This window comes from Oryzias melastigma, linkage group LG7 (assembly GCF_002922805.2).
Source record: "Oryzias melastigma strain HK-1 linkage group LG7, ASM292280v2, whole genome shotgun sequence".
Taxonomy (NCBI): Eukaryota; Metazoa; Chordata; class Actinopteri; order Beloniformes; family Adrianichthyidae; genus Oryzias; species Oryzias melastigma.
This window is the reverse complement of record NC_050518.1, coordinates 8,732,623-8,753,904: the sequence shown is the minus strand read 5'-3', so window position 1 is coordinate 8,753,904 and position 21,282 is coordinate 8,732,623. Positions and strand designations below refer to the sequence as shown.

At 39.2% G+C, this 21,282-nt stretch overlaps 1 protein-coding gene across 3 annotated transcripts; it reads right to left on the bottom strand.

The window, feature by feature from the left end:
- Positions 1–42: 42 nt before the first annotated feature.
- On the bottom strand, positions 43–20,611 carry LOC112158756 (RNA-binding motif, single-stranded-interacting protein 2). Of its 3 annotated transcripts, none has more exons than XM_024292262.2 (14): positions 20,309–20,606; positions 15,257–15,444; positions 12,562–12,620; positions 11,916–12,007; positions 6,932–7,089; positions 6,726–6,805; positions 5,615–5,724; positions 5,422–5,468; positions 5,261–5,354; positions 5,134–5,184; positions 4,883–4,993; positions 3,143–3,220; positions 2,983–3,064; positions 43–2,902 (listed from the first exon to the last, which is right to left on the bottom strand). In XM_024292262.2, exons 1-13 carry the CDS (start codon positions 20,378–20,380, stop codon positions 2,987–2,989), a joined length of 1,218 nt encoding a protein of 405 aa, XP_024148030.1. In that variant the 5' UTR covers positions 20,381–20,606; the 3' UTR covers positions 43–2,902; positions 2,983–2,986. The 3 variants fall into 3 exon arrangements, with proteins under 3 accessions (XP_024148030.1, XP_024148029.1, XP_036068610.1); XM_024292261.2 differs by having other exon boundaries at positions 15,257–15,447; positions 20,309–20,602; XM_036212717.1 differs by lacking the exons at positions 43–2,902; positions 2,983–3,064; positions 3,143–3,220 and adding an exon at positions 3,250–3,412 and having other exon boundaries at positions 15,257–15,447; positions 20,309–20,611.
- Positions 20,612–21,282: the final 671 nt, after the last annotated feature.

The window sequence follows — 21,282 nt, the reverse complement described above, 5'->3', positions numbered from 1 at the left end:
AAACAGATCCTGTTCTTTAGGAAATAAAAACAAAAACACTGGAAAAAAAACACATTTATTAAAAAAAAGTGAACAAAGTTGAAGTTGTAAAGATTGTTTTTCACCAGAAAGGATGGCACAAACATTAAAAGGCAATGCAACAAAAAAAAAGCTTGAGACGTTGAATGTGAATTAGAAGTTGACCACGTGAACTATTGACCTTCAGATAAGCGGATAGCGCTTCAAAGTTAGCAGCAGTTGGTGTTGAGATTCATGCCAGAACAGCTTTTTTTTTTCAGAGTTGTGAATGTTATCAACAAAGGTAAAACACACCTGCTTGTGTGTCTGTGTCCAGAGGAATTGTGAGTTCAAACGATTCCAGTTAGAGATTTAAGCCCACAAACACAAGGCTGCTCTTTACAGTTCCTCCCAGAGAAATCTAAGGCATTTCAGTGAAGTTGGACGGTGAGCCACAGCTCTCGCATAACAATTCCCTTTTAAATTTAGAATTTGAACCTTTAGTGGAACAAAAGATTTGTCAGAAAAGAAAAAAAAAGTTTTATGGAAGATAAAAGCCACATTATGGTGTGATTTAATGACATTTTTTGAGCTTTCTTCAAAATAATTCTATTGCATTGCATGAATTATAAATTAATTGCATAGATTACCAGAACTTGGGTGTTTTCTAAATGTTGGACGGAAGAGTTAAAGGATGTGGACACAGAACCAGCTGTGAGGAGCCTGGAGTTGGTCTTTACATATGAGAAATGTAGACAAACAATCTGCAATGTTCTGGCAGAATGAGGTAAGTCGAGGTTTTGAGCATGATTTCTTTTTCCTACTATAATCCCAACTTTATGGGGTTGACTGTAACATGGCATCTGAACCGAACATACAAGATCTGGAATCATAAAGTGCCAACGTTGTGACACAGGCCAAACAAAATTAAAAACAAAATTAAAGCCTTTTTCACATAAACACTGAAACCAGAACAAGATACAAACAATCACTATTTTAAAAAAAAAACCTATTATCTATTTCCTAATATCTGCAGGACACAACACACTATCAAAAATAAAATCAAAGCTTTTTTTGAAAAAATATGATCAATCTTAAAAGCTTTAAAACAAAAAATACAAACCTTTTAAATAACTTTAAAAAAGGGTGGGGAGGGCAAAACAATAAAAAAGGCAGACGCATCATTGACCGCACATTTCAACTACTTTACGAGGTCATTTTCCAGTTGATCGCCATGCTTGCTTAGTCAAATCTACACACTTTAGTAAAAATTGCTGCTTTGGAAAACCATTTTCTGAGGATTTAAGAAAAAAAAAGTATTTTCCTTGAAATAAATGTTTATGGGAAATGCAGAAATGCAAAGTTTCCCCATTTTGTTACTAAATGAATCGTCTAAAAACATGTATGTGATGTATTTACAGGCACCACTGAGTATTCTGTTGATCCCTGTTTTGCAACTTTGGATTCCATCAGGTGGAGCAGCTCAAAGTAAACCTAATATGTCGTTTCAGTGGCGCACAAAATAATCAGACAAGTGAGCAGAAGACGCACACATAACCAAAACACCAAACTTTAAAACACTGGTTGTAATGGATGAAAGGAGTTTGGTTTACGAGGAGCTCTGGAATATACCTACCACTAGGGGGCAGTACCACAACGTTTTTTTATATTTTATAAAACCAGTTTTAAAGAGGGAATTCAACAGATATTAAAAGCATGCATCAAAGCTGAATGACTCTAAGAAACTAATATTTAACTCCTTGATGTCTGAATTTATTACCAGATATGAACAAAACTTACTTTCAAAATTTAAAAAAAGCTAAATTAATGTCATTTTGGAGCTGAAGTGGTTTGATGCATATTTGCCTGAATTATTGTCAAGATTAAGCTTTGCATCAGGATGCTTGTTAATTATCCCCAAACCCATAAACTAAAGCATTTTGTCAAAAAACTCAGCAAAAAAAGGATTGGAAACTTTGCAAAAGTAACAAATAAAGGCAACAGAATAAGTTAAAAGATGCAAGAATTATTTTACAAGGGAAATAGATTAAAATCACTCATAATAGATAAAAAAAAAAATTTCATAAAGAAGGAAGTAAGTGTTAAAAAGTGTAGAAAATAGGGGGTTAAGAACGCAAATAGCCATTAAAAATGTGTGAATGGTAACGTGTCATTTTTATTTGATGTGTTGAAATGATGTTGTCTTCTGCTCACACTGAAAAATCTGAAACAGACTTTTGTGCGCCACATTATTTGGAATGGTTAAACTACTTTTTCTTTGAAGCGTTCTTCTTGAGACTCCTTTTTTCTTTGTAATCTTTTGATTGTCTGAAGCTTTCGTGAAACTTTCTTATAAGGAAGTGCCAAACAGTAGTGAGACCACCCAGACCAGCTTTCCTATCAAGATGCTTAATGAGAGCGCTATGACAAATTCAGTCTCTTCAAATATTTGAATCCAATCAAGACAAAAAAAAACAAAACAACAGAAACACACAAATAAGGAATTATGTACACAAGGCAGTTCCAAACCTGAAAATGTCAGACAGCAAAAAAGAGAAGCAAGATCAGCCTATTTTACAAAGAACTCCAAAAATAAGAAAAAGAAGCTGAAATGTTCTTTCCTTGGTTTCTCTCTTCCTTACTGGAGTATTGTGGGAGATGTAGTGAAGTCCAAAAGACCTTTACCATGAATGTACTGCATGTGACTCCTTCCTCTTGATTGTAATCAACAAAGTTGCTCCTTGTTCTGTTCTCGTTTGTCTCCAGCTTTGCTTTTTTTTTGGGAGTAAAAGACTTAAAACATCAGTTCATAGAAAATATATTTTCTGGTCCGTTATGGAGAAAAGTTAGCCGCCGCTGCCGCCGCCCCGTCTCTCAAGAGTCGGTCCGGCCTCCAGAGGAAGATCTGACACATAAACCTTCGATTAGGAACAAGAGAAGCTTCTACGTTAGACCTGGAGCACGAAGCAACGTATAAAAACTCACCTCTTCACTTGTTATGCTGGTAGGAATAGGTTGAGTGTTCGGTGGGCGTCTCTATGGCAACAGGCTGCTGGACAGCACTTTCCTAAGGGAGGCGAGAAACATTAAATCCACCATTTATCATAACATTCAGGAGGTGTTATAAAAAGGAAATCTAGATTACCTCAACTGAGATGTTGGTTGCAGGCACTTGGGTGTATGGAGGTATGTATGTTCCCTGCATGGATGTGTTAGGCATGTACTGGAGGCAAAAAATGTAGCAAAAATCTATTACTATTACATTAAAAATTACCAATTCATTAAAAAGAAATATGACTTATACAGAGACATTAAACCAAGACACTGTAGGAAAAGTCTTTGACAAAGTGGGAACGGTCACATTCTCATGAGGGCCTGGAACCGCACTTGCCAGATCTGATTCACAATTTCCATCCTGAAAACAAGATAAATTCCATCTAACTTTATATTTTTCATTTATTTAACCTTTATATAACCAGATCAAAACCCACTGAGATGGAGATCTCTTTTGAAGGAGCGACCCGGCCAAGAGGTCAGCAGCACACATCAATGACATTTACGAGAGTTTAACAATGAAGGAAACATAAATAGAAAAGTCAATAAAAAGTAAAAAAAAAACATTAAAGTTGAATATAAAACCAGCATTTGAAATTACAATAGATAAGAAGTAGAAGAGTAACACCTTAGAAAAACAAGAAGTATTCCTGTTGTTTTAAGAAAAAAGACAAAGAGGAATATAATGTGACAGATTTGACCTCAGTTTGAACTAAAAAGCTTATTTTCCCCAACTAACAAACAAATGTAACTAACATCCTAATGTCTTCTTGACCTTTTTAGAAAATAACTTAAACTAGTTTTTTTTAATCCTTCCCTTACCCAATGAACTAATTTGACAGTAGTGTGTGAGACAACGACTACAGTCTTACAAACTGCAGGGCACAATAATACACAGAGTTTAGAAACTGTAAGGCCTTTCTGGAGGCATTCACATGATCCAATAAAAGTGAAAAGGTTGCAGTTATCCTGGAGTTCAGGATTTATTTCTGTAATAGAATCTAAGCTTCACCCACACAGACCCGGAAAAGACAAGCAACAAAAATCCAAGGCACTTTGGCTCCAAACTGCTTCAATAGCATGGATCTACAGAATCATTTGGTTCACTTTCTGACTAACCAGACCCAAGAAAGAGCTGCAAAATCCCACTTCCAGTTTTTTTTTTTAAGTTGTGTCTTTTATTTCTGAATATTAATTGAATTATAACAGTGTTATTTTTTGCTATGAATAAAACTTCATTTACTTTTGACAGCAGCTCCTACAAATTCCCTTTAAAATAATATATAGCTGATGCAGTATATTTAATTACAATTATACTCTTTTAAGAAGTTCCTCTAAACAGCATCTGTTTTAGTGAATGGAATGTACTGGATTACTGCAAAGGTAGTAATCATTCATAGAATAGGAATAAGAACATGATTGTACCACTGGTATACATGTACATACCAGTGATACAAGATATTTGACAAAGCCAAAATAAAAAACATGCATCAATAAATTTTAAAGAAAAAGAACTAAGACAACAAAAGTCGTAGGTGGAAACCCACCCAATCTGATAACACCGTTTGAATCCTTCAGACAATGTAAATTCAAGATTTTGACCTTCAAATGTTCAAGTCTCCAGGCAGGACAAAGAGAATTATGGAAAGGTTGAGATCCTTTTTTTTCTCTGTAACTTCGCTAATATGTGTAAATCGCAAAGTGGTTTTGAGAACATAACAGTTTAACATCTCCTGCTATTACTTAGCGCCACAAATCTGTCAAGTTGTCCAATAAAATCTCCGTATTTAAAGATCATATCAGCTCAAGGACAAACTGTCTGCAGTCTTACTGTGCCACTGCTGCCCATGGAGAGGTGGCTGAGCTGCTGTGTCAGGGGTCCTATCATGGAGGTCGGCTGGATGGACATGGCGTGGTCCATTCCTGACGTCAGCACCGCTCCCTGTGGCAAAACAACGCTGTTAGCAACTACTGTCCAAGCAGCTGGTAAGACAGACTGTCCCATTTAAACAAAATGAAATATTCAAACACATTAGGATTAGGATTCCAAGGTCAGAGAGGTCGCAGCTCAAAGATACTCACTGTGGGTGGCATTATGTATGACTGGTGATGTATCCAGGATGGGTTGTGCACCTGCAAAAATAATTTAGGCCGTCAGGTATCCATGTTAAAGAAACGAGGATTTTCAGAGTCCGACACCACCCTCTACCTGATAAGTGGACACGGGGGAATGCATGTACGGGGAGAGGGAGGCTGGCCCAACCATCCGACTGGGGGTGATGCTATACGGGGAGGAGTAGAACCTAAACAGACATGGAACCGTTAGTGAGAGCAATGTGTTCCCCTTCATACAGAGGGCAAAATACTGACCCGTTCTGTAAGGCTGTGGTGGGGTCATAGGTGAGGGTCATTCCTCCCTAGAGGCAGTAGGCAAAGCAGAAGGTCATAGGTGAGGTGCTACCTGAGCGCGGCAAACTTATTCTCCTCTAAGGAGTCAGACAGAATCATCAGGAAGCATTTAAGTGACATTATTGATATAACAGGAATGAAAACTGAAACATACAGACTCTCCGTCTCTCGTCCAGGGCCGACCGCTCTGCAGATATTTTCCTTGGCTCTGACGCTTCTTTTGGCCCCCATCAGCAAATTTACACAGCAAGGGTTCTGATGGGCCTGAACCAGGATGTTCAAAAGCAGGAAAGCAAAGGAGTTCAGATTCAATAATAATTTTTAAAATGCAGATCTACGGTGGCCCTGAAGTACAATTCACATCAACAAATCACTTTGAAGGTCAGAGCAAATATAAAAAAAGCTAAACAAATATTGAAAAAAACATTACATTTTATTAAACAAAACTAAATTTCGGAAATCAAAACATAAAAAACAAAAACAAAGAACATTTCAGAAAATAAAATTAATTTCCATAAAACAAAATAAAATATTAAAAAACCATTTCAGGAAACTAAATACGTTTTCATGAAACAAGATAAAATACAAAAACAAACATTTCAGAAGATAAAATTAATTTCCAGAAAACAGGATAAAATATAAAAAAAAAACATTTTAGAAAATAAATTCACTTTCCATATAATAAAGTAAAATATTAAAAATATTTCTGAAAACAACATTTGTTCCCAGAAAACAAAATAAAAGTGAATAAAAATTCAGAACAAAAATTAAATATTAAAAACATTTCACAAAACAAAAACAAAAAAATCAGAAAAAAGTATTCCCAAAAAACAAAATGGAAAGTTAAGAAACCAAACAGAAAAAGGTAGATACCAGCTGACTGGATGATGATTTCCACCATTCCCACAAAAAGCCTAACATTCCTTTCAAATTATGGACAAACGTTGATAAACAGAAACCAGAAAAAGTAGATACCTTAATTTTGTTTTCTGAAATGTTTTTCATTTTTTTTTAATATTTCTTTTTGTCTTCAGGAAATTACTTTTTGCTTTCTGAAATGTTTTTTTTTTTTACGTTTGTCTTCCTGAAATATGATTTTGTTTTCTAAAATGTAATGCTGTTCCTTTTTTGCATTTGTTTTGCTTTTTACATTTATTATTGTGATCTTTTAAATGTTTTTGTCAAGTGATTTGTTGGTGTGATTTGCACTTCAGGGCCACCATACAGATCTCACATCACAAAAAGAAAAAAAAAACAATGTTCACCTTGAACACCAGGGGGAGTTTTGATAAATTTTCCATTAAAATGTTGGATGATTGCTTCACATTTCTCTGTTGACTCCATCCTGAATAATAAAGAGGAAGAGCAGAACTCATCAAAAGGAGCCACAAGGGGGCTCCCTTACAAAAGTGAAGCTGAAGACCAGCAAGAGACTCAGAACTTAAGAACTGATCCAAACATGAACATTCACCTGGCAAAGCCCACTCCCCTGCTGGTTCCGCTGGCGTCCCGGAGGATCCGGGTGGAAATGGCCTGGCTGAAGGGCTTCAGCATGTTCTCCAGCTCCTGCTCATCCATCGACAGTGGAAGGTTGGAGATGTAGAGGTTGGTGGGGTCCTGCTCCTGTTGCTGATCAGAGAAGGGGAAATGAATGAAAACTGTGCACGAGGAGCTCCCCACGAACTCATGAAGACCATGATTTGAAGTCTGAACAAGTAAAATAACCTCTATGGTCCCTATTCTCACAGAATTTGAAGGAATATTATCATAATTCCCTTGTTTTACTCAAGTTAATAGAAAAAGGAGACACTGTGTTAGGCCAACCCTTCAATAAACAGAAAGTCTAAGACTTCATGTAATGTGACACTGGAGAATAAATCCATTTAGATCTTCAAAATGACGAAATGCCTCTCTTGATGGTGGAAGTGGAGCTGTGACGTCTCTGAACAAAGACTTCAGAGAACATCCGAAGCTCAGTGTTTTTAGGCCCTCCATAATGCTAACGTAATCCCCACGTTTCCCGCATTACCGGGATAATATGCTGCTTGGATTCAGGCTCCTATATCCGTGTGCTAATCCTGTTCTTATATTCCTGCACAGGCTTTAGAAATCAGGGAAGTTATGCAGCTCTCCCACACTTTTTTTAATGGAAACACTAGAAAGCAAAGTGGAAGAAACCATAACAAGCATAGTCTTCTTCTTCAAACTACACTCTTCATTCTTTTATGCTCAAACGCAAATTTGACCTACAGTGTTTTGCATGATATCCAATCTGCATCACCCTGGAGCCACTATGCATATTCATCATGTGGGGTGTGATTAAAGAAAAAACCTGCTAAAGCGGTGTGACTTTATATCCATCCCATGAATAATGGATGTGTGATGGTGGTTTCTCCTTCACCTTTCTCCCTCTCATTCTCCTTCGCAGCAGCGCCGAAGCCCCGAGAGCCTGCAGAGGAGACTCGCTCCACATTTCAGCTGTGGGTGAGTCAGAGTGACTCAGAGAAATACTCTGACGCAAAGCCAGTTGGAGAGCTGAGTTATTTAGCGAGCAAAATAAAGAAGCAGGAATGTCATTGATCTGGCTTAATGTGAGGGTCATCCTTCCCGAGGTGTGTGTGACATTATCGGGTTAAAGCATGGCCTCTAAGTACATGTTGACTGTCATTTGCGCTGTGTGTGTTGACAGGGTGGGCAGCTGGGCGCTGTGCCCTGCTGACTGGGAAGCTGTTAAGAAAATAAGTCAGATGCCACCAGGGAGAACAGACAGCTTCATTGTACAGCAAGTGCAGAAAGCAGGCCCTGGGACCGGGACACGCTCCCCAAACACTCTCACTGATATAAACACACATGAACCTGTGTTCACCTGTGAGCTCCTGTTTATGAAGAGTCTTCAGCGCAAGGAAACCCAATGATCAGGTACGGGACATCATCGCAGACAGTTAATTCAATTGGCTTAAACACAGAAACTCTTAGCAAAATGTTTCTACGTTTAAAAAAAGTCGCCCATTTTAAGTCAAAATATTCAAATGTACATTTTCGATTAAAAGTTGGTTAAAAACAAAGACCTTTGTTTAACCACTCGTTTCCAGAGAGCTTGGGTTGCACAATTATCTCTTCTAAATGCCTCTAAGGTATTTGTGCGGCGCCTGTTCACCTTCAGCTCAGTGAATCTTCAACTGACAGGTTGTGAAGAGTGGAGCACTAAGTGGTATTTTGGCAGAGCCAAATCCATCTGGGGTCTATCTAAATGTGAAGTTGTTCACAAACACCTTTTACTTCTCGTGCAGGTTTATAGTTTTTATCATTTTTATTTCTGGGACTTTGCATGTGTTGTTCACACAACACTCAGATCAGAGTCAAATGACTCAGATGTCAACCTTTTGTGTTCTTGAAGTCCCACTTTGATCATCTTTTGATCAGTTTTAACTATGTTCCTGTGATCTTTTAATTATGATTACGCTGTTTTTAGTCAAAATTGAAAAGTCTGTTGTTTTCTATGACATCATTTCTGGGGACTGACAGTAGTTAATTAGAAATTTGACTTTGAGTAAGCCTACCCTTATTTCCCATCATTCCTTAGGTTACACTCTTTCCTGCTAGCTTACAGCCACTCACAACATCAAACCTAACTTTACTGGTGCAACAGAAATGGCGAGCAATATTGGAGCTATCCAGTCGTGCAGTTTTGAGCCAGATGTCTTTGAAGAGAAAATAGTATCACCCCGATTTGTGCATGTGCAATTCTTGATTTGTGAGTAACTTTGGATTTGTGCTTGTAGTTAGTTTTAAGCTGTTGAAATTTTAATTTGTGCATGTGTAAATTATATTCTGTTTTTTTATTTTTTTATTTTATAATTTCTGTTCTTATGCAGAAAATCTATTGAATGAGTTACAAATCAAGAATTATGCACACGCAAATACAAAAGTTATGCATAAATCAAGAATTGTGCACACACAAATCTAAAAGTTACGCAAAAATCAAAAATAACGCAAGCCACAAATCAGGGTGATTCTATTTTCTCTCCATAGTTGGCAGCTCAGATGAAGAAATTAGGGAATTTATGGATCCTTTCATTCATTCATTCATCTTCTTGTCCGCTTCTTCCCTTTCAGGGTCGCGGGGGTGCCGGACGAGCCTAACCCGGCTACTGATGGGCGAAGGCGGGGTACACCCTGGACAGGTCGCCAGTCTGTTGCAAGGCCTCAATCACACACACATTCACTCACATTCACACCTAGGGGCAATCTAGAGTCAACAATTAACCTATGGAGCATGTTTTTGGACATTAATGTATCGGAATGGCGTGAAGCAGGAAGCTTGAGGCTTGCTATTGTAGGTACTACGGCAAATCTACAAGTTTTTTCCAAGACATTTGTTCATCTGTTTCTGGTTCACAATGAGTTGAATAATGAAATACTCAGAAAGGCAATTTAAAGCTTAATTTTATGTCCTCCATAATCTGAAAAATGCCACAAGAATTATATTAAAACACACACAAAAAAAAAAATTATGGCAATGGGTTTTTAAAAAAAACTTTTACAAAGTCTTGCTTTGAATGCTGGCACCAAACTCACATAGAAATGTCGAATTCTCTTGATGACCCCTTTGCTGAGTCTGTATCACAATCTGAAATGGTGCCTCATTTATAAGGAACGTGCATCGGGGAGCTAAACAGCAGAACTGACATTAGTTCTGCCAAATCTTCCCCACTTACTCCCCCAAAGGGTTTACTCTGATATAAACTCTCGTTTGGTGGATTGAATGACTACTTTTGAGAAAAAAAAGACTTATTATCCAACAATGTATTCTTAAAACTAACAGGAGCCTCAGTAGCATGTGGAAAAACCACAGAGCCACAACAGGCTGCACCTCCTCCTTGTGCTGGTCACACAAACTGCAGTGGGATTCTATTCAACCAGCATTTGACGCAAGTCGGCGAGTATAGCTGTGTTGGTCACTCTGGCAATGATATGTCTAGCCTAAATTCCATCATATTGCCCTTCAAACCATGACTCCAAATCTGTAAAAAAAAAAAACCATGTACGCTACCCAAGTACTGACTTTTTTGGGGGTGTTGGCTCAGCTAGAACATGTTATATGGGAGAGAAGGAGGGGAGCATAGCAAGGAAACAGCATGGATTTTGGCTAAGGTCACAGCGCTGACCGTCCAGATTGAATAAGATTAGGAATTCACAGCACAAAGGTGTAGAAAATAGTTTGAGGGGTTCAAAATTACATTAAAAAGTGTTGCTGTTGTTATTTTTGGAATGCCTAAAGACCCACTCCAATAAAAAGTGTCTTTTTAGTTTTTTTTAAACATGTTCTGGTTGCATTTTTGTCATTATAGAAGACATATATAAAACAAGTTAAGATTAAAAGTTAAAACTAATTTTTCATGAAAACATGTTGAATATTTCTTTATTAAAACCTGTGTTTTAGCTACTGCCATGGGCAGGTCAAAGTGTCCCTTTGCCCCTAAAATTCAAAATCCCGCTCTTACAAAGTAGATTCACATACGTCTTCATTTTCGTTGTCTGAGCTGCTGTCTGGATCAGAACTGTGCAGCTGGATAGCTCTGATATTGCTTACTATTTTTATGCTATGCTAATGTTAGCTTGAGCTTGTGACGAGCAGTAAGCTAACAGGAGAGCGTGTAAACAAAGGCATGATGGGATTTTAATCAAGGATAACTTCCAGGCCATTTATTTGAAGACAGAAATACATTTCTAATGAGCTACTGCTGATGTGCAGAAAATATGTCTTAAAAAAACGACAGGCTTTTTGATTTTGGCTAAAATCTGCATAATCATAATCAAAGATTTGGATCAGAACTTTAAAGAAGCTTGTATTGATGTTTTCTTAATCTTTGTCAATAATGATACTAATATTAACCTAAAAATTGGGGGGCTATTTGCTGCCCCCCTGCTCCCCTGTAGCCCCTGCGTCTGAACTTTGGTCTTCAATCCTCCAACTTGGGTTTGAGGAGAATTTTTTCGTAGTCGTCCTATCGCAACAAATTTAATTAGATCAGTCACCTGTGGCATGTCGGTTCCCGGAGCAGACTGTAACAGAGCAGGCTCCGCGTGCAGGACGCTCCAAACAAGAGTCAGCAGTGTAAACTGTTTGGCAGTAGCTGATAAGATTTGCCAAATTTTTTATGGGTGCGACTCACAAGCTCAGCTGTGCAGCTCATTCCACAAATACGTGATCTTTAGAAACGTGGCACCATTTAACAAGGAAAGAAAAAGTCTTTCCAGGACTTTAATATTTACTGAGAAAATACATTTTTATAATAAGAAGTCCATCAAACACAAAAACCCCTACATTGTCCTTTAGGAAAAGAATGAAGTTTCCACTCCTTGTGATTTTACAGAGGGGTGTCATCTCTTGCTCTGCTCTTGAAAAGTCTGTCAACACAACTTGATGAGCTTGACCTTGGAGGAGATCTTACCTTGGCCATCTGAGCCTGCACGCCACCCGCCTTCAGTGCTGTCACTGCCTTCTGAGCTGAGGCTGGACTGTCAAAGTCTACAAAGCCATAGCCTGCAGGGTTTGAAGCACACAACAAAACTTAACAGTTATGACAATGAGATATGATGCACACTGTAGGACGAGCAGGTCATTGCAACTCATAAAGTGATGTTACAGCCATCTATTGTGGATTTATATGCACTTATACAACACGATTGGCATTAAACTGAGCAAACACAACTGACAGCCACATAGAATAGTCACCAAGTAATGTGATTTAGCCAATAACTGCAGTCTTTCCCACAGTCGAAGCACATAAATGCCAAAGTAGGTCACATTTGTTTAAATATGTGATGCTATTTGATCTCTTTCTTCCGGATATACAGTAAAACCTCGACTGATAGAAAAGACTTTTAGAGAAAGGGACTGTCTAACCAGCACAATAAGGAATTGAGCAATAGCTGTGGGAACTAAAAAGGCATAAAGCTAAACAGCATGCCTCAGTGAGCAACATAAATTGCAAAAGATGGAAGATACTTTAACCAGGCGGATGATTTAGATAAATCCCACGGCTTATCTTAGAATCCGACATTCCGTACTAAGCCATCTTTCAGTGTAAGGCTCACCTTTGCATTTGTTTGTGGTCTTATCCAAGATGGCCTTGGTCGACACAATTTTCCCGTACCTGCAAAAACAGTCAGATCATCCTTTACGAAATGCAAACAAATGTCTAACCTTGTCATTGAGGAAGTGTGCTTTCTGCTTAACTATTGACGTTGTTTATTTTTGAACTGTGAAAGATCGTCTTCCAGATATTATGCAACCGAACTCAACTTTCCGACTTGATGATAAATGATATCCACAGGCGAATGTTTAACTGGAAGAGGCATCGGAAATAAAATATGAGTGTTAAAAACACATCAGTAGATATCCTGCTGCAATTTTAGATAAACCCACATAAAGCCACATTTAAAAAAATGTAAATAAACCAGCAGTTGTATGTAAATAGTGCAGATGGACAGGAAGAGTGGTGCTTGACTTTGGCAAACGCTTTTCTGCAGCAGCGTCTATCAGTTCCCATCTCCCCAGGCATGTGCATGCAGTGTAATCTGATACGCCTCTCCTTGGCTGTCCTGTCCAATGATGGCTCACAGCCATGCTCTCACTTACACACACACACAGCACGCACACAAAGAGCCTCACTGCAATCCAGCTTTCAGGTACAGACGCTGCAGCGCTGCCTCATTCCATGTGTTCTAGTCACTTTTAGAATCAGTTTTTCTGTATGATGAGCCTAGAAATGTTTGATGGACTGTTGATTTTAACAGAATAAGCGTCCATGTTTTCTTTGACTTTCAGACAGGTCACCTTTTTAAGAGACATGATGGCAACCTACATGAAACAAAGGAAGTCGTTTTTGTCTGTTTCCTTTACATTGACATGACAAAGGGCGGAAAATGTTGTTTTTAAGCATAATCTCTTCTACATTTTTCCCATCACCTCGATCATCTTTTGATTTATTTTAAAAGTGTTCCTAGTGGTCTTTTAATAATGATCAGTCAGTTTCAAGGACATAGTTTCTGCAGAGCGGCAGTAGTTCATTAGAAATTCACCACTGAGTTGACTGTTGGGGCGGAGTAAGCCTGCCCTGATTTCCCATCAGCCCTTTATTTAAACTCTCTCTTGCTAACTTACAGCCCTTCACGCCCCCAAGCTAACATCACCGGTGAAACAAAAATGGTGAGCAATATCGGAGCTATCCAGCCGAACAGTTTTGAGCACAGACAAGGAAAATGTGGAATAAGAAACTTGTGGCCCACTGATTGAATCTTATCTCACAGCTACAGGCTTTTTCAAACAACAATTTGAATAAAAAATACACAGTCTTAATCTTAATTTTCTTCATATTTGTCCTCCATAATCAGAATAAACGTCACAAGAACATGTTAAAATCCTGAATTTTATTAGAGTGGGTCTTCAGAACTGAACAAAGGACCCTGCTTCTACAGGCAACCAGCAGATCTAGATCTTATTTTTTCCCTCTAGAGCTCCATGTTTGCCTTTTCCTGATTGACACCTATCCAGTCAGTCTATCACTTCACATTAGATCTGCAATGTAAGCTCTGCTTCTTGCTGCTAACATGGTGGAGTTGCTTGGTTTTTGCTCAGCATTCTCTTGTCGCTGTAAAGTTGAGGGAATCAACCATGTGTGAGAGAGCACAGCTGACGCGGTCCAGCTCATCCTCCTTAAAACGCCGGCCACCAGACACAAGACGGGCAGAAACCAGAAGAGCAGAAGCAGCAGCAAAGCACCCTGAGACACAACTGCAGGGGCTGGACATGCAGATCCAACCCCCTCTCCGCTTCTCATCCCTCGTTCTCCACATAGTAAATCTCAAGTCTTGCATGCAACAGCTCCAAGTGTGGGGGAAGGGGGTCTGCACGTGTTAACTGGAGAAACTTAAAATTTGACTCAAATACTTCTTGCTTTTTGACAATTTATCCACAACCTCATAAAATTCAGTCAAAATAACAACTATTGGCTTGAAAATAATCGTATGGACGGCTAATTTTAAGCAGCGATTTTCTTAAAAAGTACAAATTTAAAAAAAATCCAGCATTATCTGACATACGAAACTCCATTCACTCCTGCTTTGATTCTCGACAGCCCCCTCTGCCGCCATGTTTGTCTTTCCCTTTTCCCTGGGCTCGCCATTTCCTGTAGGGTTGGGCAGCCTCATGTGGGCCATATCTTCCAGACAGCTGTAAAATAAGGGGCCTCACCCTCCCTCTCTCCTTTATTCAGTCACTGTATCCTCCTTTGCCTCCTTTTCTCTCACTCCTCTCCTCTGCTCCTCTGGTTCTCATCACCAGGCTCCACAATTCAATTAGGTAAAAGCAGATCGTTCATCTCAGCCCGCAGTATTTTGATGTCTTTCACTGAGAGCCCAACAAACATATCAGATGGACTGGATGAAGACACTGCACGCACAACCATAATGAAGCTGCTCAACACTCGCAACCAGGCTTTAAAAAACATGATAATCATCGGAGACAAAACAGAAACTCAAACAGAAGGATTCACTTTGATTAAGAAGAAATGATGCATTTTGATTTCCTTTAGCATTCATGTCCACGTCAAATGTAAGGAAGGCATCCATCTGCTGCATTAGACATGCAAATATTCAGCCTGCTATAGCCGGCTAACAGCAATCACTCAGCATCTGCTCTGCTACTCCTACCAGGCTCCTGCCTGACAGAGATTTAGTGGGTGAGAGAAGAGAAAGTGATGCAATTCTTTTCTTTTTCTGTGAAACGTACGGTTGACAGAGCTTGACCAGATCTTGGTCTGTGGTTCCTGGGTGGAGGCCACGGATGTAGAGGTTGGTTTTGCTGAGCTGCTCTCCCCCACAGTTGGTGCTGCCATTACTAATGGTGGAGCTGTTGATATTGTTGTTGCTGTTGGGGCTTGGGGGAGCCATCTGATGGTTGGAGGGGGACACATATGTCTGCTGAAAAAAACAAATACAACACCTTTACTTTACAGCAATTTGAGTCTGTCCACCAACGGAAATATATGACTTAAAAATTAGAAATTTGACAAATTAACATACACTAACACTATTCTCAAAAGTCAGGCAGGAAGAAAATAGAGTAAATTTCTGACATCATTAACATTAACTTATTAAACAACAAAACTGAAATGCAAAGAAAATTCTGCAAAAAAAGGTCAGAACATTCTGTTGGTGTTTGATGTAGGGAAAAAAAGAAAAGCAAACATAGCATCGACCCACATACCATGCAGACCTGATGGGAGCACGTATTAGGTCATACTGTGACATAACTGACTGTCTTGTATGGAATATAATGTCAGTGGCCTGTAAACAGAACTGACAATATGGAAACTAATCCCAAACACTGCTTGGCTTCTGTTTTCACATTTCCGATGCATCACTGACTGACGCTGACATCTGTGTGAGTTTTGAAAGTACCAGCAGATTCTGTTTTGAGTGTAAATAACTTTCTTTGTTGTGTATCCATGTTTTCACTTTTAAATATCACTTTAAGGAAGTATAGTAATAGAAATGAAGCTTCTTAGTGCCAGTTTTTTCCTTTGTGTTGGTTGTGGTTTATTTCATGAACCCTAAAAAACAAATTATTGGAGAGAAGACGTGCTTAATCAGAGTATTCATTTCCATGATCTAATTTCATGATCAGATTGCTCTGTCTGTCTGTCTCTGTGCAGATGCTTTCTCCATGCAAAGAAAAGGCAATAAAAAGAGCAGAATGTGGACAGACTGAGAAACGCTCTTGTTCTTGATTTGACGTGTAAACATAAGAAGCACCTCCATGTGAAGCAGCTGAACGGGATTTTAAAGCTAAATGTATTTTTGCTTCACACTTTTAATATTGCTGACCAAAGTGTTGCAATGACAGTTGCACTTGGCCTTGGTGCCGCTCCCCCCTCCAGGGGGAGGAACTGTTTGATTGGTTCAGGTCAGTAGGTCAGACCAAAGGGAACAATAGGATTGCTTGCAGTAGTGAGTGATTCCACTAAATTAGCTGGTGATCCATTACGGGATTAAACCGTACTAGTATTGTTAGCGTTTTATATTTACATTTCATTTTTATTGCTGAAAACAGACACAGTAGTTACATTTAAAAGAGTGAGATGTGTGCTTTTAATTGGGACGACAGATAGTTTCAAGAAAAATTGTGTTTTTAACTTGTTTTGTGGTGTTTTTCTGATAATGGAGGACATGTATCAAGAAAAAAGGCTGAAAACTGCATTTTACAGTTATTGTGGATAGTTACAGCATTGCTCAGCCTTTTTGTTGCACCAGAAATGCTTGGTTGGGGTTGTGAAGGGCTGTAAGCTAGCATGTAAACAGATGGATGACGGGAAGTGGGGGTGTGCTTACTCCATACTAAAAGCTCCGACCACAACTCAGAGGTGTGTTTCGAACAAACCACTGCAACTCTGCTGTGTCCTTGAAAACAACATAGGCTTATTGATCTTGGCTAAAAAATAATAATACAAATTTCCTGGGAAATCTTAAATATATCAAAATATTGGCCTTTAAATTTGAAATTAAAAGTCAGTTGGGGCTGTAGTGGGTAATGCTGGGTTTCTTCTGTTGAGTTTGGTTCTCTCTGCGAATTCGAACCCTGTGGGGTTTCTCTGACCCCTCTGGGATCCTGTCACAGATCAAAAACATGCTTTGCAAGTTGTCCCTTTCAAATGAGTTTGTGTGTGGTTGTCGTCTGTGTGGTCGAGATGGACAGACAGGCTGTCCAGGGTGAGGCCTGCATTCTCCCTATCATAGCTGGGATTGGCTCCAGTGACCCCATTTGACCTTACGAGACAAAGTCAGTATTGAGAATAGATGGATGGAGATCACCTGTGCATTCTGATACATCTATGTTTATGGAAAAACGATGTACAGATTACAGAACTCTGCACTGTAAATAGAGACTGTTCACAATTTAAGCTTATATCAATTCATTTTTTATTTATTTAAAATTGTATTCTAAAACTCATTGTTATGATAAAGGTTTTTACCAAACTTGTGATTTAAACTAAAGAGAGTTGGTACTTTTGTTGAAAAACGTATCGACTCTTTCATTTAAATACTTAAATTGTGTTTTGCATCTGAGTAAAATGCATGAAAATCGCTTTACAAATAAAAAAAGAGCATTTTGCAAATGAGTGCCTGGCTTTAGCAGCTTTCCTCTGATGAGTTGGTTTACATTTTAGACAGCCTTCGCCTTGAAGTGGAGGAAATGTAGTATTTAAAGCATCTACTTTTAAATAAAAGTTGATTGGATTATACTTTTTTTATGCACAAGTAGCACCAAATAGGCTTAAAGTGCTGATCTATCTTTAATTCTAAAGGAATAATAAAAAAATCTGAAAAGATAAGTGATAACGTATTATTAGCGTAGATGTTTGATCCATATATACACAAGTGAAATGTGCATCAATGTCTATAATAATATCTTTTGTAACCAAAACAGATGCGATGTCAGCTTTCAAAACCTGAAGGTTTTTTTTTTTTAATAAAGCTGAGAAAATTGCCACAACACATTCATCTACATTTGCATCTCCAATCTCGTCCTCTTCATCCTCACCAGCGCTGTGCGTTTTCTCACAATCTCAGCCTATTCTTCAGCTTCACTGTAGCCGTGACCAGATGCACCTGCAGAGGTTTGGACACACGGGATCTGACCCCATCCGGGCTTGAGCCTCGCTAGTGGGGCCTGTCTAATTGGGATCTAAGTTTGTTAGTAGAGAGTGCTAATCCCTCTCATGTGCTTTCTAGTCAGAAGGTAGCATCTCATTAGGGTTGCTCTGTTAGGTTTCATCTAAAGAAAGGATGGCAGGGAGTCAGCCCTGCATCTACCCCCATCTATGCACCAGATCAAGGTGTTTTGCAGCCATGTAGAATATCTGACATAATGGCACAATAGCAGGCATGAAAAGAGCTTAAGTGCATCTATGAGAGGGAAAGTCCTACATGAGAACCACTAAGCACCACAGATGCATTTACACGTGTCCTTGCACCCATAGCTGGAACATCTTTGTGCATTCTTTACATTCCTCTAAAGAAATTCTCTATTAGGGCAGACAAAGACCTTTAGGGGACGTCGGTTCGATATTCAAGTTCAATAAATTGATCCACTTTCCCGGCAACATCACAAATCTACTGTAATTGGTTTCAGAGGCTCACGAGCAACGTTCAATCAAAAGGCAAAGCAAAACATTCAACATTATATAATAATCCCATCAGGGAAGGAAAAAATACAGTTTAAAAAAAATCACTGCTCTTATTCTATACTAAAAAGCTGAAGCAACCTTCCAATCCCTGTGTCTAACAGATTTAGCAGTTCCGGAAGCACGCGAATAATGAAACGTTTGTGTGATTCTGATTGTGCAAGAGGTCTGACCGTAGGTAAGTGGCCAACAAAGAAAGAACGGGAGTGTGGACCAGGCTGCAGCCCCAGTGAGGTGATTACAGCTGTGGGCAGAGGAGGTGACGTCCGTGGGGAGGCCAGGTGACTCAAGGACTATTCCAGCTAAGGGAGTTAGAATGCTGCCATTTAACATTAGAATTATTATTTTGGAACCTAAAAAAGTAGAATTTGATTCAAAAAAGGCAATTGTTGACATTATTCTACATTTCCAGCAGCTCATATTTCATCCTGTAACTCATAAGAGTCTCCATTCTAGACAGGAAGTCTTCAAGAGTCCCACCTGCTTAGTTAAAGGGACAGCAGGATATGTAGTAATATTAAAAGATGCTATCTCTTTATATTAAACCTTGGTTTTCAGGAAATCCAAAGAAAAGGCTTCAGCTGGTAGAAACTGTAACAAGTCTGAGTGTTTTCTGTCTTAAAGCTGACACCTCCGTGCTCCTGTCCTCCTTCCTCGGACCACTTTCATCTCCCACTCAAAGGAGCTGTTTTCAACTGAATCGAGGAATGTGAAAAACGCGGAAGAAGAAGAAGAGGGAAAAAAAGATGAGAAGTTAATGGAAAGCAGAAGAAAGAAGGGGTGCCTCTTAATCCTTTTTTCTCAGAGTAAATGACACAGAGCAGAGGTTACCGCTTGATGCTGGATTTAATAAATTCACCTCTTTGGCACTCTGACAAAAAAGTGAAAGAAAAAGTTACTTTTATTTTTATAAAAAATAATAATTTGAAATTTGGATAAAAAATTCTAGGAATTCCGTAATGAGCTAAAAAGTAGGAGGAATACATGTTAAATCCAGGTTTAGTTAGTGAAAACATCTGGATTTGAAGACTCTTCTGTATAGCTGCTCCTGTGAAAGCCCCCTCAGTAATGATTACTGGCGGGGTGGGGCATAGTGCTACGCGTAAAAGCTAGAAGAAAAACTTTCCAAACTTGACTTAAAACTGCTGAGAACATCCCTCAAGTGAAGCCACTCTGAATGTATCTGCTATTAAAGTTGGAGAACATAAAGCCTGCAGGGCTAATTTGGAACGTTGTGTACATCTCGGGCTCATTTGTAAGCTCTGGGCCACTCTCTCTGCGCAGGCTGGATAGAGGAAGAGCGCATCGACCGTGTCCGAGAGGACCAAAGCGCCTGGAATCGTTCACGGGTTCGGCCGGGGCGGTTCGGGTCCAGTTTTAGTTGCCAGCAGGAGTGGAAAGGGGGGCGAGAAAGCAGCTGGAGAGTTTGAACGTCGCCGGAGCGTCACTTTCAAGGACACTGCAGCTCCAACAGCCGCTCGTACGTGGAGAGCTCGAACAACAGCGCATCGACAGAAGGACTTAGTTTCAGAGAAAAGGCGACAGAAGTAGAATGAGGGCAGATGTGCGGTGCGGGGGTAGGAGGGGGAGTTGTTTACCTTCTTGCTGTTTTTGCCGGTGTATCCGTTGTACGCGTTGATCCCCGTCCTTGGCGGCGCAGAGAGCAGCATTTTTTACGCGCTGTTGTGTCCACGGGCGCGGAGAGTCAGCTGACGTCAGGCAGGGGAGACCGAGCCAGGAACAGCGGCGGGGATTGGAGTCGCTCTGCCCAGCGCTCTGGTGGACTCCGCTCAACACACACACTAGATCTGCTTATGCTTTATAATTGATCTCATCCAAGCGTGCCGAGCCGTGCCAAGAACGACACCAACGAAGAGAGTTTAGATCACACTGCGTCACGAGGACATTTATTACACCTCAAAATATTCGGACTTATGATTTTAAAGTTTAGATCACAAGTTTGTATCTGAGGCACATTAATAAATAAATGTTTTCTATAGAAGATGTATCCAAAGAGGGCCAACTTCTTATAATAACATCAAATGAAACGAATTATATAAAGAGTCCCTCCATGTAGGCAGATTAACATTATTGAAGCATTTTTTATCATGATGGAGGGCATATATATAAAAAAATATGCTAAACATTGTTTTTTTATATATACATATTTCTTTATTCAAATCGTAGTGAATCAGGAGCAGAAGAAAAAATCCCCTTGGAAAAGCTTGTAGTTGTGACGTAGGAGCTACAGTCCTGCTCTGCTCCGTTCACATCCACTTGTAGAAAAATACTGTGGAGAGAAAATAGTATCACCCCGATTTGTGAATGCGTAATTCTTGATTTGTGAGTAACTTTGGATTCGTGCGTGTAGTTAGTTTCAAGCTGTTGAAATTTTAATTTGTGCATGTGTAAATTATATTCTGTGGTTTGTTTTTTTTTTCTTTGAATTTCAAAATTTCTGTTCATATGCAGAAAATCTATTGAATGAGTTACAAATCAAGAATTATGCACACGCAAATCCAAAAGTTACTCACAAATCAAGAACTATGCACACACAAATCCAAAAGTTACG

Coding starts and splice junctions, on each gene's coding strand:
- LOC112158756 (XM_024292261.2), bottom strand. CDS start 20,380: ATGCTGCTCTCTGCGCCGCCAAGGACGGGGATCAACGCGTACAACGGA. Junction 5,355..5,421: donor ACCACAGCCTTACAGAACGG/GTCAGTATTTTG, acceptor ATGTCTGTTTAG/GTTCTACTCCTCCCCGTATA. Junction 5,185..5,260: donor CCCCCGTGTCCACTTATCAG/GTAGAGGGTGGT, acceptor TTATTTTTGCAG/GTGCACAACCCATCCTGGAT.